The 18,861-nt window shown below is 41.2% G+C and overlaps 1 protein-coding gene across 1 annotated transcript in view; it reads left to right on the top strand.

Moving 5' to 3' along the window:
- The first annotated feature begins 1,346 nt into the window (after positions 1–1,346).
- LOC126072202 (zinc finger protein OZF-like) overlaps positions 1,347–18,861 on the top strand; it is a 52,645-nt gene continuing 35,130 nt past the window's right edge. Inside the window, 3 exon segments of the mRNA XM_049877022.1 lie at positions 1,347–1,672; positions 4,067–4,134; positions 12,140–12,359. Of these exon segments, the coding sequence (XP_049732979.1) occupies positions 12,357–12,359 (3 nt within the window). The 5' untranslated portion in view covers positions 1,347–1,672; positions 4,067–4,134; positions 12,140–12,356.

Genomic DNA, 18,861 nt, shown 5'->3' with positions numbered 1-18,861 from the left:
TTCTGAATCCGGCTTGAATTTTGGGCCGTTCTCTGTCGATATACTGTTGCAGCTGCTTTTGAATGATCTTCAGCAAAATTTTCCTTGCATGTGATATGAATGATATTATTCAATAATTTCCACATTTGGTTGGATCACCTTCCTTGGAAATAGGCATAATTATGGATCTTTTCCAGTGGGTTGGCCAGGTAGCTGTCTTCCAAATTTCTTGGCATAGATGCGTGAGCACTTCCAGTGCTGTATTCAATTTGTTGAAACATGTTAACTGGTATTCTGTCAGTTTCCCAAGCCTTGTTTTTTGCCAGTGCCTTTTCAGTGCAGCTTGGACTTCTTCATTCAGTACCGTTGGTTCCTGATCATATGTTACCTCCTGAAATGGTTGAGTATCAACCAATTCGTTTTGGTATAGTGACTCTGTGTATTCCTTCCGTCTTCTTTTGATGCTTCCTGCATTGTTTAATATTTTTTCCATAGAATTCTTCAATATGGCAACTCGAGGTTTGAATTTTTTTCTTCAGTTCTTTCAGTTTGAGAAATGCAGAGGGTGTTCTTCCCTTTTGGGTTTCTATTTCCAGGTCTTTGAACATGTCATCACAATACTTTCCTTTGTATATACGTATGTAAGAATTCATCACATTGTACACTTGAGATTAACTCGCTTTATGCAATTTACTATCTGTGTTATGGCTGATTAAAAGAAAAAAAGTAAAAGGAGTTTAGAATTGTCATTTTTAAAAGTACTTCACCGTTTACATACTGTTGCTTACAAGGACTGGTATCTGCCTGCCTTTTGCCCTGGAACACTTCTCTGTCCAAGTTCCTCAGCTCTTGGAGAGATTAGACTAGGTTTGCACAGTCGGTGCCCTGCTCCTGGTTAAAGATCTGTGATATGCTAGAGAAGGCAAACTATCAACACTTCAGACTTCCAGGATTCTAAAGATGGGCAAATATGTATGCGAAGCAAACAAGTTACTTCTGTAAAGAACGCGGGTCGCTATGAGCCGCAACCGACCCCACAGCAATGAGTTCGGGTTTTTGTTTTTTTTTTTTTGGTTTAAAGAACACGGTAAAATTTTTTCAATGGCTAAATATGCAAATACCAATTTTCTCTGCTCCCCAAGTGTATCAGAAATCTTTATCCACTGAAATTGGCCTTTAAGCTTACATACGCATTTCAGAAAACCTAAGCTTTTGCCTACACAGGAAATGAAGACAGCAGTAAAGAGATCCCAAAGCCAAGGGGAAGCCACTCAACCCCGCGGTCACTAGGCGGGGCCTTCTGGGTGGTGCACGGAACCCCCCATTTTTGGCACCTAGCGTCCCAGAACCCGGAAGGGGAAGTGCACGTCATCTGTCGACAGCGACGTTTCGAAGCGCTACCGCTCTCGTGTGGGGTGCGTGTTGTGTCTGTCGGCGTCCTCGTCCAGTACTGCTGTTACGCGGTCTAAGGGCGCTGCTTGCGGTCTCCTGCGCAGTACTGGCCCCTCCGCCCTGCCTGGGCTGCTTCAGAGCCGCGCGACTTCCTGTGGCCGCGCTGTGTCCGGGGCCCGCCGCTGCTTTCCTGCCGCCGCCGCCGGGTCGGGGCACCGGGCCCGCCCTGCCCGCGCTCTCCTGGACCCCAGCTGATTTCTGCAGGGCCTGGGCCGTACCTTGTGTCTCGGTGCATTAACAGGTAAAGTCGTGTAAGTCCTCCTTAAGTTGAACTGTGGTTCCCAGACCAGCAGTGTCAGCTTCACTGGGCGTTTGTGAGAAATACGGAGTCACGGGCCTCCCAGGGGCCCAGGGTGGTTGGTTTGAGTCTACACGCCCAGCTCCCCTCTTCAGCCGGCCACTCACCATGCTCTCGTTTGTTCTCTGTGCTTCATTAAAGCAGGACTTTTGTTAAGTATTGCTGGTCAGACAAAAAGTGAGTTTATGAAGAGGAATATCTCCACACTCCCCCCCCCCTTTTTTTTTAACGGTTTGTAGGTGTTTAAGGTAGATGAAAAACTAAGAACCATGAGTTGGAACTAGTATGTGCATTTAGGAGCATATTTACCTCAGTTTAAGGAGGAAAATATTTAGTAAGAGGCATATCAAAGAGCATAATTTCTTTGGCTGTAAAGCAGAAATTTTTGTAGTGAGTGTGTGAGAAAAAATATGACCAAACCTAGTTGGTCTGCTGTAAAATGTGATGTGGCTGAACAAGCTTAATACATGTGGTGACCAAGATCACACACCCGCTGTTTGTCCAAGACCTTAAGGCTTGACTGAGGCAGGATCTGTGCAGGATTGAATGCTGGTGAGTCGGCCACAATTTTTGCTACTACTAAAGAGCCACACTTCTTAATAGGTTGAAAACTTCTTGGAATGAAAGCTGTGCATATTCTAAATGTTAGGAATGAGGGTGTGCGGTAGCCAATGCGTTCTGTTGCTCTTGGATGAATACGTTTGAAATTGTAGAACAAGATGTCCATGAAATTAGACAGCAGGCTGTGTGTGTGTACTCTTCCTCCTTCACAAACCCCAGATTTATTTGAATGGCTACCCCAAGGAATAGGATCTTGGGTTTGCTTGCTCCTGCAAGGCATTTTGATGATAATAATATTAATTGGCTCAATCTATATTTTGTTCAGATGTGCAGTCGCTGGAATTAATAGACGCCAGCACCCTAGAACAGGTGCAAGTCCTAAATCATTAATCTATATTGACTCTGCCCAGTTCTGCAATACGATTTACGGAGCTATAATCCTCACCTCATGACCCTGGAGAACAACCAGATGTGAATTTAAAGTGCCTGCCATGGCCACCATCTAGGAGCCCAGCAAAGTCCAGGCATCATTTTGTGATCATCGATGTACTTACAGTAATCACCAATCAGAAGCAAAGACTTATAAAGGATTAACCTAACCACAGGAGGCCAGAACCACAAAAGGCCAACTTGTTTGTCAGAAGCTGAAAAGCTTAGAACAATAGGAAAAAGCTACATCAAAAAAGTAGAATAGAGGGCTCTAACCGGTTCAGTGGACGTGCATACCAAAAACTAAACAGTTTTTCCCAGGAAGTCAGTTAAAAATCTACCCAATATCATACGTAGCCCCCGTAACAAATAATAAACAACTGTCACATGACGGACCCAAGTCCGCTGAGCCAAAAGACCAAATTGTCAGGAAAGAAAACCAAGAAAAGGTCACCCAATCATGATCTTAGTTCTTTGTCTTTTCCTTAACCAATCATAGTCTGTAAGTCCTTTACTCATAATGAATTAGCATTTGTCAAAATTGCATTAAAAAAAACTTACAGATTGTACTTTTTTGGATCTTGGTCTGTTTATAGCTTGAGTGCTTACAGCCAGTTTCCCATTTTGTTTTCTGGTATGTCACAGTAAAAATTTCTTTGCTGCCTAAGGCTTTGTTGAAAGTTTTTTCTCTACAACAAGGATAAAATGGGAGGCCTGTGTAATGCAACTAATTGGAATCCTTAAACAGATCCTGTGGGGTCAGCCACACTGCAGTGTTGCCAGAAGTACTTCATCCTTTGTAACAATTATTTTACAAAGTACTCTTGTTTAAATAAATGTGAAAAGTACTATTAGAAAGTCACGATTTATAGTAATTTTGAAAATGAAGCAGTGAAGCTGAAGTTGATGAGTAGATAATGTACGTGGCATCTGTAATAGGACTAAAGAATGTTTCTTTTTAAACCAAATGGAATAATGTGGAATGAAGATAGTATGTGTATATCAAACCTGTTGCATGTTAGAGCAACAAAAGGATATCATTTTACAGAGAACAAAGGAGGAAAAAATATATAGACACTGAAGAGTCAAGCAGCAGCTGCATATATCATTTCAAAACTTTAAAGTGTCTAAGTGTCCTGTTTGAAAAATCATTGCTGACTCCAATGTCATTAATAAATCTCTTTATTTTTACTATTTAGAATTATAATTCACTGGAATTTTTGTCATGCAAGTAGTCCAATTATTTTTTTTTTTCCATATTAATGACAGAGTGATCCAGACCCAGTTACTTTAAACAGTCTGTTCTTTTCACACTGCAGTTGCTCAAATGTGATTTTCTTTCTCTAGGTTATCATGGCCTCAGGTTCACTGTGAGTCAGAATCGGTTCCATGGCACACAACAGTGACAGCAACAGGTTGGCATTAAATTTCAGAAATACCCACTTATTTCCTTATATCCCAATAATATCTACATTTCTGTCCTTTTACCTACACACTCAGACCAAGAAACTTTCTTTTTTTTTTTTATGAGGTCATTTCATGTGATCTTTTTTATGTGTGCAGTAAAATATATACAGCAAAACATTTGCTATTTCAACCGCTTTTAAAAGTAAGATTCAGTAACATTAATTCCTTTCACCGTGTGTGCAACCATCACTACTATCAGTTTCCAGGTTTTTCTATCACCCTAAGCTGAAACTCAGTGCCTCTTAACCGTTAACTATACCACTTCCCTCCTAGCCACCCCTGGTAACCAACCACTTGGTCCCTATAGTTTACCTATTCTAGATATTTAAATGAGATCATACTGTATTTGTCCTTTTGTATCTGATTTATTTTACTTAGCATAGTGTTTTCAAGTTTCATCTATGTCATAGCATTTATAAGAACATCATTTCTTTATTACTGAAAAATATTCCATTGTGTGGATATACCACATTTTGTTTATCCATGCATCTGTCGATGGCCATTTGGGTTGTTTCTACTTTTTGGCTGTTATCAATAGTGCTGAAGTGAACATTGGTGTGGAAGTACCTGTTTAAACCCTGCTTTCACGCCTTTTGGGTATATACTTAGGAATAAAAAATTTGTGGGTCATATGGTAATTTTACGTTCAACCTTTGAGGAACCGCTGAGCTCTTTTCCAGGGGTTGCACCATTTTAAAATCCCACCAACAGTTTCTCCACTCTCCCCAGCTGTTGTTGTTTTCTGTTTTTCTGTAGTAGCTCTCCTAGTAGGGATGAGGTGGTCTTTCATTGTGGTTTTGATTTCCATTTTTCTAATGACTAATGGCATTAGGAAATCCTGGTGGCTTAATGGTTAAGAGTTACGGCTGCTAACCAAAAGGTTGGTAGTTTGAATCCACCAGGCGCTCCTTGGAAACCCTATGGGGCAGTTCTACTCTGTCCTATATGGTCAATATGAGTCAGAATTGACTGGACAGCAGCAGGTTAATGACTAATGCCATAGAGTATCTTTCCATGTGTTTATTGGCCATTTGTATGTCTTCTTTGGTGAAATGTCTATTTAAGTTTTTTGCCCATTTTCAAAATAGTTTATCTTTTTGTTGTTGGGTGGTAGAAGTTCTATATATATAAAAAAAAATTATTAAACCCTTATCAGATATACGGTACCCAAATGATCTCCCATCCTGTAGGTTGTCTCTTCACTTTGTTGATAAAATCTTTCATGCCCAATTTTTTATTTTGATGAAGTCTAATTTATCTGTTTTGTCTTTTCTTTTTTGTGCTTTTGGCATCGTATCTAAGGATCCATTGTGGAAAACTTGTGTGTGTGGAAAATACATGTTTATAGATGTTAAAATTGTGAAAACGTTGCATGTTTCAAAAATTTAAAAAATGCGTAGAGGAAAAATGATCATTAATCACCACTTGAAATGCCAACATCTGTAGAAAAATGTGTTTTTTTTTCTCTTTCCATGCTTAGAGATTGATATTCTAGAAGTACTTCCTATTTGGACTGGAGTTTCCCTTGGAGACGTGATTGGTAGTGTGGTTACTTCATGTCAAATTCAAACCTTCATTCAAAATTACTGTATTTTCCTAGTTCAGGATCAAAGAGTTGCCTCCAAGGTAACACCACAATATCGACTTCTGTTTCCTAAAGGCCTAATACATGTCAGAACTGTGCTCTTCCTTTGCCTCAGCTTGAAGCTTCAGAAGTGGGAATGGAGCTTGTTTCAGAGGTCACATGTTGATTCTTTGTTTCAAGGAGGAGGCAACCTACAGGATGAGATATGAGCTTTTGGGTGCCAGTGAACTCAGACACCAAACCCTTCCCACAGTCCACCAGGGGCTCTAAGGGCTGAATGGCTCTGAAATCTAATATGTCCAAAACAGAGCTCCCCAATCTCACCCAGCAAACCTGCTTCTCACCAATCTTTCCCATATCAGTAAATGGCATTAGCACCCATTCACTATATCGAGAGATATGTTCAGTCCATCTCCATCTTTTTCTCTCATCTTTACTTTCAGGAAAGCACCAAATTCTGTTGGTTTAGAACCAAAGTACAACTGCCATCCTTAAGGCTGCAACCCTAGTACAAGCTACTCTGAGAGATGTCCCTTAAGAAAACAGCCTCTGAACTTTCTCCTACTTTCTTGTCACAAGAAGGCACAGTCTTCACCCAGCAGCAAGAGACATATTTAAAAAATGTAAACCAAGTAAGATATCAATCACATATGGAATAAAAGCCATATATTTTACATTGCCCAATAAGAACCTGCATGTTCAGGCTTATGTATAGCTCTCTGACTTAAATTTATAACATGCACCCTCATGTTAAAGTAAGCTCTTGACACATTTAAAAAATTTTTTTACAAAGATATCAAGATTCGTCATGCCTTTCATCCTCTGCACCAGATGTTTCCTCTGATTAGAGGAAAACTTTTTACCATAGGAATCCCACTATTCTCCTAATTCAGGTCTAACTGCAAATGTCACCTCTTCAGAGAGTTCTCCGTTTGCCCCCTCAGTTATTCCCACTCATTTCTGTGGTTTAATATCATTGCAGTTTTCAGAATATGGTAATTCCAATTTAGGTTGACAGTAACCTTAATCATGTAAGTACAACCAAATTGTATTGAATGTTACCTTTGCTTTTATCTAGTCTATTTCCCTGTGTGACAGGCCTCCAGCAGACAAAAAGCTGTGACGCTCTGCATTATTGTGACAGCAGCTTTCTCACCCTCTCTGCTGTGTGAGTGCACTAGAGCTGTGATGTTCACTAGCCAGATGAGGCTATTCACAGTTAAAATTAATTAAAACTGAAAGAAAAAATTAGGTTCCTTCATTGTAGTAATCTCGTGTTAAGCGGTAAATATCCACATGTGGCTAGTGGCTTCCATATTGGTCTATGCAGAAACAAAACATGCCTGTCTTTAAAGAAGGTTCCACTGGATAGTGCTGCACAAGAGTATATACAATGGGTGATAATCCATATGTGTGATTATTCTGTGTGTGACCCCAATTATCAATGTCATAGGCCAGAAGGAACAAGGAGACAAAATACAGAATGTCTGCCCATAATTTGTAGTCTAGCACGTTGTTATTGTTGTTGTTAGGTGCCTTCAAGTTGGCTCCAACCCGTAGCGACCCTATGTACAACAGAACAAAACACTCCCCGGTTCTGCACCATCCCAGTCGTTGCTATGCTTGAGCTCATTGTTGCAGCCACTGTGTCAGTCTGTCTCTTTGAGGCGCTTCCTCTTTTTCAGTGACTCTACTTTACCAAGCGTGATTTCCTTCTCCAGGGATTGATCCCTCCTGATAACATATTCAAAGTATGTGAGGTGCAGTCTCACCATCCTTGCTTCCAAGGAGCATTCTGGTTGTACATCTTCCAAGACAGATTTGTTCATTCTTTTGGCAGTCCCTGGTATATTCAATATTCTTTGCCAACACTACAATTCAAAAGTATCCGTCCTTCTTTGGTCTTCCTTATTCATTGTCCCGCTTTCACATGCATATGAGACGATCAAAAACACTATGACATATATCAGGTGCACCCTCATCCTCAAGGTGACATCTTTGCTTTTTAACACTTTAAAGAGGTCTTTCGCAGCAGTTTTGCCCAATGCAATGTGTCTTTTAATTTCTGGACTGCTCCTTGCATGGTTGTTGATTGTGGATTCAAGTAAAATGAAATCCTTGACAACCTTAGTCTTTTCTCTGTTTATCGTGATGTTGCTTATTGGTTCAGTTGTGAGGATTTTTGTTTTCTTTATATTGAGGCGTAATCCATACAAAAGGCTGTGGTCTTTCATCTTTATCAGTCAGTGCTTCAAGTCTTCTTTACTTTCAGCAAGCCAGGTCGTGTCATCTGCATAACGCAGGTTGTTAATGAGTTTTCCTCCAATCCTGATGCCCCGTTCTTCTTCGTATTGTCCAGCTGCTCAGATTATTTGCTTAGTATACAGACTGAATAGGAATGGAAAAAGGATACAACCCTGACACACACCTTTCCTGACTTTAAACCACACAGTATCATCCTTGTTCTGTAGGAACGACTGCCTCTTGATCCATGTATAGATTCCTCATGAACACATTTAAGTGTTCTGGAATTCCCATTCTCCACAATGTTATCCATAATTTGTTACGATCCACACAGTCAAATGCCTTTTCATAGTCAGTAAAACACAGGTAAACATCTTCCTGGTATTCTCTGCTTTCAGCCAGGGTCCATCTGACATCAGCAATGATCTCCCTGGTTCCACGTCCTCTTCTAAATTCTGCTTAAATTTCTGGCAGTTCTCGGTCAATATACTGCTGCAGCCGCCTTTGAATGATCTTCAGCAAAATTTTGCTTGCATGTGATATGAATGATATTGTTCAATAATTTCAGCATTTAATTGGACCACTTTCTTGTTATTAGGCATAAATATGGATCTCTTCCAGTTGTTTGGCCAGGTAGCTGTCTTCCAAATTTCTTGGCATAGGCAAGTGAGCGCTTCTAATGCTGCATCCATTTGTTGAAACATGTCAGTTCATATTCTGTCAATGCCCAGAGCCTTGTTTTTTCCCAATGCCTTCAGTGCAACTTGGACTTCTTCCTTCAATACCATTGGTTCCTGATCATATGTTACCTCCTGAAATGGTTGAATGTCGACCAGTTCTTTTTGGTATAGTAAATCTGTGTATTCCATCTGTCGTCTTTTGATGCTTCCTGAGTCGTTTAATATTTTCCCGGTAGAATTCTTCAGTATTGCAACTCAAGTCTTGAATGTTTTCTTCAGTTCTTTCAGCTTGAGAGATGCTGAGCGTGTTCTTCCCTTTTGGTTTTCTACCTCCAGGTCTTCGCACATGTCATCATAATACTTAACTTTGTCTTCTCGAGCTGCCCTTTGAAATCTTGTGTTCAGTTCTTTTACTTCATCATTTCTTCCTTTTGCTTCAGCTACTCGACGTTCAAGAGCAAGTTTCAGAGTCATCTGACATTCATTTAAGTCTTTTCTTTCTCTTCTGTCATTTTAATGATGTCGTTCCCCAGTTTACCTGGTCTTTGGTCATTCTAGCATGGGAGACAGTTTTACATAAATAATAAAAAAGCAGGGAACATATGATACCTGTAATAAAAGGACCTAACCCGAGAGTTAGGTTAGACTTCTTATAAGGGAAAATCATTTAAGTGAAGATTCATAAAATTAGTAGGATTTAGCTGCATACATGGTTCACTCTATCCGTGAGCAGGATTGATAGCATGTGTGATGAGTGCGCGTGAAAAGAGTATTGGGAAAAGTGAGTGTGTAAATCCTGGCTGAAAGCAGAGAATATCAGAAAGATCTTTAACTGTGTTTCATTGACGGTGCAAAGGCATTCGACTGTATGGATCATAACAAATTATGCATAACATTGCAGATATTTAATTCCAGAACACTTAATTGTGCTCATGAGGAACCTGTATATAGACCAAGAGGTAGTCGTTTGAACAGAACAAGGGGATACAACATGGTTTAGAGTCAGGAAAGGTGTGCGTCAAGGTCATATCCTTTCACCACAATTATTCAGTCTGTGTGCTGAGCAAATAATCTGAGAAACTGGAAGAGCAGGGCATCAGGATTGACGGAAGACTCATTAACAACCTGCATTATGCAGATGACACAGTCTTTCTTGCTGAAAGTGAAGAGGACTTGAAGCACTTACTGAGGAAGATCAAAAACTACAGCCTTCAGTATGGATTACACCGCAACATAAAGGAAACAAAAATCCTCACAACCAGACCAATAAGCAACATTGTGATGAACAGAGGAAAAATGGAAGTTTTCAAGGATTTCATTTTACTTGGATCCACAATCAATGGCCACGAAAGCAGCAGTCAGGAAATGAAAGGATGCATTGCATCGGGAAAATCTGCTACAAAAGACCTCTTTAAAGAGTTAAAAGGCAAAGATATCACTTTAAGGACTAAGGTGTGCCTGACTCAAGCCATGGTATTTTCAGTCGCCTCATATGCATGCAAAAGCTGGAAAATGAATAAGGAAGACCAAAGAAGAAACTGACGCCTTTGAATTAATGGTGTTGGCGAAGTATGTTGAATATACCATGGGCTGCCAAAAGAATGAACAGATCTGTCTTGGAGGAAGTACAGGCAGAGTGCTCCTTAGAGGCAAAGATGGCGAGACTTCTTACATGCTTTGGACATGTTGTCAGGAGGGCTCGGTCCCTGGAGGAGGACGTTACAGTTGGTAAAGCAGAGGGTCAGCACAAGAGAGAAAGACCCTCCACGAGATGGATTGACACAGTGGTTGCAACCCGGGGGTCAAGCATAACAACAATTGTGAGGATGGCGCAGCACTGGACAGTGTTTCATTTTTTTGTACATAGGGTTGCTATAAATGGGAGCCGACTTGTAGGCACCTAACAATAACAAGTCCCAGAGGCAGCAGAGAATGCATTATTTTTCATTCCTCAAGAAAAAGCAGAGAAAACTAAGCATGGGCTGGAGGTTGTGGGTGTTGTGTGAGTCAGAGTGGAGGAAGTAATTGGAACACGTCCTTTAAAACCAGACTGACTACTCAGGGCTTTTTGAAGGTCACTGGAGAGCTGCTGACTGGCATTAACCAGTGATGGTTGTGAGTCTATTTGGAATTTAAAGCAGAATGCTACAGATCCTATACTACAAAAAGATTTTGTAATGAAAACAGTGAATGAATGATGTCAGGCAGGAGCTTGTTATGAACAAGTTAAGGAAGACTGTGAGATGGCCTAGACGTGGAGATTGGTTGTGGATCAAGAAGAAGATAGTGGATGATATAATGTAGATGTTGATGGTTCAGAGGGCATCTCAGTTGATAGAATGGTCATTCCTGGAATTACAGGCTGTAGAGCTGTGAATGCATCTCAAAGTTGAATGTGGATGTGGATAACCTAGGGGGCCTTAAAATGCCGATTTTTATTTAGCAGGTCTGGGGTATAGCTTTAGAATCTGCATGTCTAACAAGCCCCCAGTTTATGCTGAAAATAAGTATAGACGTAAAGCTGTGGATTGAAATTAGTGCTACTAGAGAATATAATAAAAAGAAAAATAATTCTTAAAGGGGAGACACTAGTATAATAGTCATACAAGAAAGAGAACATATACACTGAGATCAAGAAATAAGAGTGGGGGTCAGCTGGATGGGGAGCTGGGTGCAGTGGGGTGGGAGGGATTGGAATAGAGGCAGGAGATGGCTCCTTAGAGAAAACAGTTATTTTCTAATTTATTTGTTGATTGATGCATTATAATTTTGAAAGAGAAAGTGTTCGGGAATCCTCACAGATTTCTTGAAAGCTTGGGGACTGGTGGTATCATGGTCTGAAAGTTAAAAAAAAAAAATTCAAGGAGAATAAAGAAATATTAATTGCAAAATGAACAGGAAAAATACTGATCACATATTACAATGGTATATATGAAATGAAAGTTAAACAGCAAAAAAGAAAACAATAGAGAGATTTAACAGCACATAACTAAAAATTGATAGAGCATGATGAGTGCATTGAACAAACTTGAAAAATATATTCTCCCTGAAAAGGCACTCATGTTGATATCAACAGTGTGTGTGTTGATCTACAAGGAGCAAAGTTGTGTAGGTGAACACACAAACATCCTTCAACCCCTGAGTCGCTGGAGGAAATCAGGTTCAAGTTTTCCAGCCTTGCCTTTGTTGCTTCTCCTGCTCTGGAGTGAGTGAATTCCTCCCATGTGAGTGTAACCTTGTTGCGAAAAGGAAGAGGCTCCTGTAGGTGTGTGAAGAAGGCAAGTGAGTGCTCTGGAAGGCTGAAGCCTGTTCCACCTTAAATGCTAGGATAAGCTTTGCCAAGAGCCCGGAAGGAATTCCAGCCCAGAGAAAGTGTTGAAGGTCAAGAATCTGTCACTCCCTCCATACTCAACACTGTCTCCTCCCTGTCTTCTTCCATTTCAGGTTCCAGGTGTGGCACAGAGAGAACTAGTCCAGTGAGGCAGCTGGGTACCTAGGGCGACCATCTTGCATATCCTTGCTGTCACAAGTAAGGTTTCAACTGCTCTGACAGGCTGTGTGGACCAGACAGTATTCATCTGCTTCCACTCCCATCCCTCTTAAGTGGCTTCTTGGGCTCCTAGAAGACATTCACTCAACTTCCAGAAGCTGGAGCCAGAAAATGGTGAGTACCACAGAGAACTGGGTAATTCTTAGTAGAAGGGGATGAGGCTAAATGTGATTTGGTGGGGGACCAGCTATGCGCTCTGTGCTGTCTGTTCTATGAGGTAAAAAGTGACAGAAGAGGCCAAGGGACTCAAGCCTAAGCAGCATCCTAAGGCCCTGCTCCTCCTTCACTGGGCCCTTCCTCTGTTCATGTGGTTTTTCAAGCCTTGGATACCTCGGGTCACCTTCCACATGTGACTGTCAGAGCTGGCACCATGGGCCCTTAACATCCCCACCCTGGGCCTTTGTTGAATGGCAAAATCTCCTGAGCAGAGCCTGAAGACGGAGCAGCTCTGGCTGAGGAGGCTGAGCCCCAGGCCCTCCAGAGCCATCCTGTCCCATCACTGCAAACAGTGTTTTTGGCTTCCCCCAGGCACAGAGCCTTTTCTGAGCAGCTCTGACACTATAGCTCTACCTTTCACACAGTGTGATAGGGTAAAGAATGGGAGCAAGAATTACCTGGGGAAGAACCCTGACTCTTTATGGTTCCTGCGTGGGGCTTGGCACTCTCATGACTTCAGGAAAGGAATGAGTCAGGAGAATGAGTCCAGCTGGATCGTGCCTGGAGTCTCCAAAACCATCATTTTTTTCCAGTGGGAAATGGTTTCGCTTGAGTCTTTCAGGTGTGCAAGAAGCATGATACCCAATCAAGGTCTCTATCCTCCCAGACTCTTTCTACCTAGAGCTGGTATTACATTTCTAAAAATTTTGACTGCTCCCCACAGTCTTGGATTAAAAGCTAAAATTAAAGTGTTCTCTTTTGCTAAAGTAGCTCAGGATATGAGATGGTGATATCATGCTGCCTGGCCAGCAGCTGGGGCAGCACCACAGGTGTAATCGGGATTCGGGGGGGTAAAGCAGCCTCTAAATGCTATTGGAAAGGCTTGGTTCGTATTCTGAAAAAAATAAGTGGCAAAACCCAGGTTGATTGGACTGAAGGCTTTTAATTAGGGTAAACTTACATATGGAAGGGCAGTGCAGATTCCCCTGGGCAAAACCTCAAAGCAGTAATCATTGACTTAGGGCATGATACTGGGCCTCACCTGGGTTCTTCGTTCTAACACTTATACACTCAAAGAGTGGGCGAATCATAGTGGGGGAAGGAATGTGTGATACCAGCGCTGCAGGAGGAGGGCCACGAGAGGAAGGGAGGCGGGGAGGAAAGCCTGAAAACCTGGTGGGGGGAGGGGACGAGGAGGGCAAGCCCTAAGGAGGGGAGTCTGGTTAATGTCCTTCTCTAACTACTGGCAGGGTTATTGTCCCGTCAACTACTGTTGCTCAATCCCAGGATCCTAGAGTCCTTCAGGATCCACACTGAATGTATCTAACACCCCACACTCCACTCATTTCCTGCCCGGCTGTTACAGTCTCAAGCGCCCACCTCTTCTGTGGGCTTTCCTGAGCCTGGAGGGAAGGGGGGAAATGAGTGTAGAGCTCCCTTCCCTACTTTATTAAATCATTGCAAACATATACCTCAGCAATATAAGCAAGTTCAAAAAATGATTCCACTTATTATAATGCAGAGAAGTCCAAACAGTAATTTTTCCACCATGTTCCCCACCCAGAGAACCACCCCTCCATCTCCATCTGCCAGGTGTCATCTCCCATAGGTTCTGTGCAATGTAATTGAGTGGTTTACTGGGGCTGCATTGTCAGGAATATGTACACAGCATTCCTTTTTTTTTTTTTAAATAACTTCTATTGTGCTTTAAGTGAAAGTTTACAAATCAAGTCAGTCTGTCACATATAAGCTTATATACACCTTACTCCATGCTCCCATTTACTCTCCCCCTAATGAGTCAGCCCGCTCCCTCCTTCCAGTCTCTCCTTTCATGACCGTTTTGCCAGTTTCTAACCCTCTCTACCCTCCCATCTCCCCTCCAGACAGGAGATGCCCATACAGTCTCAAGTGTCTACCTGATACAAGTAGCTCACTCTTCATCAGCATCTCTCTCCAACCCATTGTCCAGTCCCTTCCATGTCTGATGAGTTGTCTTCGGGAATGGTTCCTATCCTGGGCTAACAGAAGGTTTGGGGACTATGACTGCCGGGATTCTTCTAGTCTCAGACAGACCATTAAGTCTGGTCTTTTTAGGAGAATTTGGGGTCTGCATCCCACTGTTCTCCTGCTCCCTCAGGGGTTCTCTGTTGTGCTCCCTGTCAGGGCAGTCATCAGTTGTGACCGGGCACCATCCAGTTCTTCTGGTCTCAGGATGATGAAAGTCTCTAGTTCACGTGGCCCTTTCTGTCTTGGGCTCATAGTTATTGTGTGACCTTGGTGTTCTTCATTCTCCTTTGATCCAGGTGGATTGAGACCAATTGATGCATCTTAGATGGCCGCTTGTTAGCATTTAAGACCCCAGACGCCACACTTCAAAGTGGGATGCTTTCATAATAGAAGCATTCCATTTTTAATAAAGCACAGATGCCTACTTGGGCCGCCATTGTCATATCTAAAGTCATTCTGTTCTGGAGCACCGCCTTTCTCAAGACAGCGGTTTCTTCATTGACAGCAGCAAGCCCAAGTTCAGTGTCAGTGTCAGTGGTGACAAACTTTTGTAGCATTTCAGTTTGGGTTGTAATATTAACATTGCTGACACTTGGAGTAAAAAATAGCAGGTAAATAATCTCACCAAGAAAATTCAGACCTTTATGCCACCGCCCCATCCAGATGGGTTCATTGTAAGGAGCAGGTGTTATGGATTGAATTATGTCCCCCCAAAAATGTGTGTATCAATTTGACTGGGCCATGATTCCCAGTAGTGTGTGGTTATCCTCCATTTTGTGATTGTAATTCTATGTTGAAGAGGATTAGGGTGGGATTGTAACACCCTTATCAAGGTCACATCCCTGATCCAATGTAAAGGGAGTTTCCGTGGAGTGTGGCCTGCACCACCTTTTATCTCACACGAGATGGAAGCGAGCAGAGAGTTGGGGACCTCATTCCACCAAGAAAGCAGTGCTGAGAGGAGATCATGTCCTTTGGACCCTGGTCCCTGTGCTGAGAAGCTCCTAGTCCAGGGGAAGATTGATGAGAAGGCTGATAGAGAAAGCCTTCCCCTGGAGCTGACACCCTGAATTTGGACTTCAGCCTACTACACTGTGAGAAGATAAATTGCTCTTTGCTAAAGCCATGCACTTGTGGTATTTTTGTTATAGCAGCACTAGGTGACTAAGACAGCAGGTATAACCTTTGAAATGCGGCAGTGGATCCAAGGAAAGCGTAGAGAGCGTGTTCCCAGCCATTGGGGGATGGGAGTCAGCCACAGCCAAAGATTAGTGTCATATAGCTACTGCATTCCTTCCGTTAGGGGCTACCCAGTATCTTGCTGGAGGGAGAAAGAGAGGGTCAGTGTCCCTGGCTAACTATGGACTGTGTTACTCCTGGACTCTGGTCAGTCACTCTTGTTCAATCCCAGAGTCCTTTGTGGGCAGGATCCATACTGGTTACGTCTGCAGTCCCACAGATGGATGGATTTAAGTTCTCCGGGAACTTACCTTTGAGTTTTCCACTGGAAGCAAATTTTGAGATTAGTTTGTTATATTTCTATTGATAACCAGCTTTATTGTTAACTTTCTTAAGCATCTTGCCAGCATTTCTTTCTATAAATGCAAGCAAATAGAATTAGAAATTTTATTTCCCTTACTTTGTTGTACAAAAGATAGCTTACAGTTTATATACTTGCTTTTTCAGTTAACAAATTATCATGGAGATCTGTTCATAACAATTAATCTAAAGTTGTATGAAATGCTATAATACTGCATGTGGTGGATCTTAGTTTTTTCTCTGGGTTTTTTTTTTTTTTTTTTAACCTCATCACCATAAATGGGCACTTGGACAGTTTCTAACCTTTTCCTTTTACAAAGCTCGCTCTAGTGAATATGAATGTAATTTTCATAGATCCAGGTATAAAAAGTTGAGGTATAAAAGCCCTCCTGACCTAAGACAAGTTAAGTCAAAATGAAGGGGCTGTCAGATTTGTTGGTAAAATTAATACATGAAAATTATATTTCTTCCAGTTTTTTAAATAATGTTTTAAACTTTCTCTTGTATATTATGAACAAAGAATGCATGAAACTTTTCATGTAAAGTTTAATAACACCAATCTAAATACCTGCCTATAGATAAGAGTTGGGGAGTTCTTCGAGCCTCCTAGTATGTCCTGCCCCAATCTCATTAATCTGGAGGTGACTACTATCTGTATATTAGAAATTTATTATTATTGCTATTAATGTTGCTATTATCACCATCCAAGTCTTAATTCTTAAACTATACATTGTTGAGGTTTGCATCTTTGGAGCTTTCTATAAATGCAGTTACTCTGTATGGGTTCTTTAGTTACTTGTTTTCCTCATGATATTTTTGAGTTTCATACACGTTGGTATCTGTAGCTCTCGTCTGGCTATGTTGCTATGGATGTATGTGTTCCATGTTATGAGCGGGCCACAGTTTAGCTATTCATTGTACAGCTTACAAAATTTGCATTGTTTCTAGTTTACTTTTTACTCTTATGAGCAGTGCTGCTCTGTTCATTTTCTTTCCAGGATCCAAGTACTCTTGGCCATATTTTAATTCTCTAGTGAGGGGAAACCCACTGAGTTGCAGATCATAGCCAAATTTCAATTTACTAGGAAATGCCGGTGTAATTTACCGGCTTTCCCTCCCACATAGTATGTATGTGTATTTTATTTGTTTCATTTGCTTGGCAACATGGGGATTATCAAATTAATTTATTTTTGCCTTGTAGAGGGGTATTGGAAACCCTGGTGTCGTAGTGGTTAAGTGCTATGGCTGCTAACCAAAGGGTTAGCAGTTCAAATCTGCCAGGCGCTCTTTGGAAACTCTATGGGGCAGTTCCACTCTGTCCTATAGCGTTGCTAGGAGTCAGAATCGACTCGATGGCACTGGGTTTTGGGTTTGGTTAGAGGGGTATGAATGGTATCTTACTTTAGTTTTATTCTTTACTTATTTTAAACTACTCCAGTACTAACAAGGCTGTGCATATTTTTCCGCTGTTGCTTCATCTTCTCTGACATTTTAGGGCTTCTTTATAGCTTTTGGAAACACATTTTTCATTTATATATGTTGAAATTTTTTTTTTCCTACTATGTAGCTTATGCACTTACTCGCTTTTTGCGGTCCTTTGATGAATAGTTTTGAATTTTAATGTACTTGAGTTTGCCAATCTATTTCCTTATGTCTTTTCTATTTTTTCTCTATTCTGATGTCATAAAATCATTTGTTTATGACTTCTGAAAGTGTTATAATTTTACATTTTCACCTGGAAAACTAACCTATTTTTAATAGATTTTTGTTTATGGAGTAGGTAGGAATGCAAAAACTATTCCAATTAGATAACTCGTTGATTCCATCCCACTGATTAAAGTGTGTGTAGTTTCTGGCAGTGCCCTGCAGAGCTGCCCCTGTCACGACTCAACTTTCCATATTGATAGGTGGGTTTGTTTCTGGACTATTTAAGTTTTTTCCATTGATCTATACACACACACAAAGTTATTTCTATATGTATATATATGTGTTTGTGTATATTCATATGTAAACATACATGCATTGTTGATGTTAGGTGTCATCACGTCGGTTCTGACACATAGAGACACTGTGTACATCAGAATGTAACACTACTCAATCCTGAGCCATCCACACAGTAGTTGCTATGTTTGAGCCCATTGTTGCAACCATTGTGCCAGTCCATCTTGTTGAGGGTTTTCGTATTTTTTGCTGACCCTCAACATTACCAAGCATGATGTCTTTCTCCAGAGAATGGTCCCTCCTGATAACGTGTGCAAAGTATGTGAGACCAAGTCTCGCCATCCTCACTTCTAAGGCGCATTCTGGCTGTACTTCTTCCAAGACAAATTTGTTCATTATTCTGGCAGTCTGTGGTATGTTCAGAATTCTTTGCCAATATCATAATTCAGAGGCATCAGTTCTTTGGTCTTCCTTATTCATTGTCCAGCTTTCACATGCATATAAGGCGATTGAAAACACCATGGCTTGGGTCAGGCACATCTTAGTCTTCAAAGTGACATCTTTGCTTTTTAACACTTTAAAGAGGTCTTTTGCAGTAGATTTGCTCGATGCAGTACATCCGTTGCTTTCTCCACTGTAGCTTCCATGGGTGTTGATTGTGGATCCAAGTAAAATGAAATCCTTGACAACTTTCAATCTTTTCTCCATTTATCATGATGTTGCTTATTGGTCTAGTTGTGTAGATTTTTGTTTTCTTTATGTTGAGATGTAATCCATACTGGAGGCTGTGGTCTTTGATCTTCATTAGTAAGTGCTTCAAGTCCTCTTGCTACCAGGAAGCAAGGATGTGTCATCTGCATATCATAGGCTGTTAATGAGTCTTCCTCCAGCCTTGGTGCTGCGTTTTTCATATAGTCCAGCTTCTTGGATATTTGTTCAATAAGGTAGAGTGTCAGCAATAAAGAGGAAGACT

Source organism: Elephas maximus, chromosome 3 (genome assembly GCF_024166365.1).
Source record: "Elephas maximus indicus isolate mEleMax1 chromosome 3, mEleMax1 primary haplotype, whole genome shotgun sequence".
In the NCBI taxonomy this organism is placed as follows: Eukaryota; Metazoa; Chordata; class Mammalia; order Proboscidea; family Elephantidae; genus Elephas; species Elephas maximus.
Note: the sequence above shows the minus strand (reverse complement) of the source record. Positions and strands in the feature narration are given on the sequence as shown.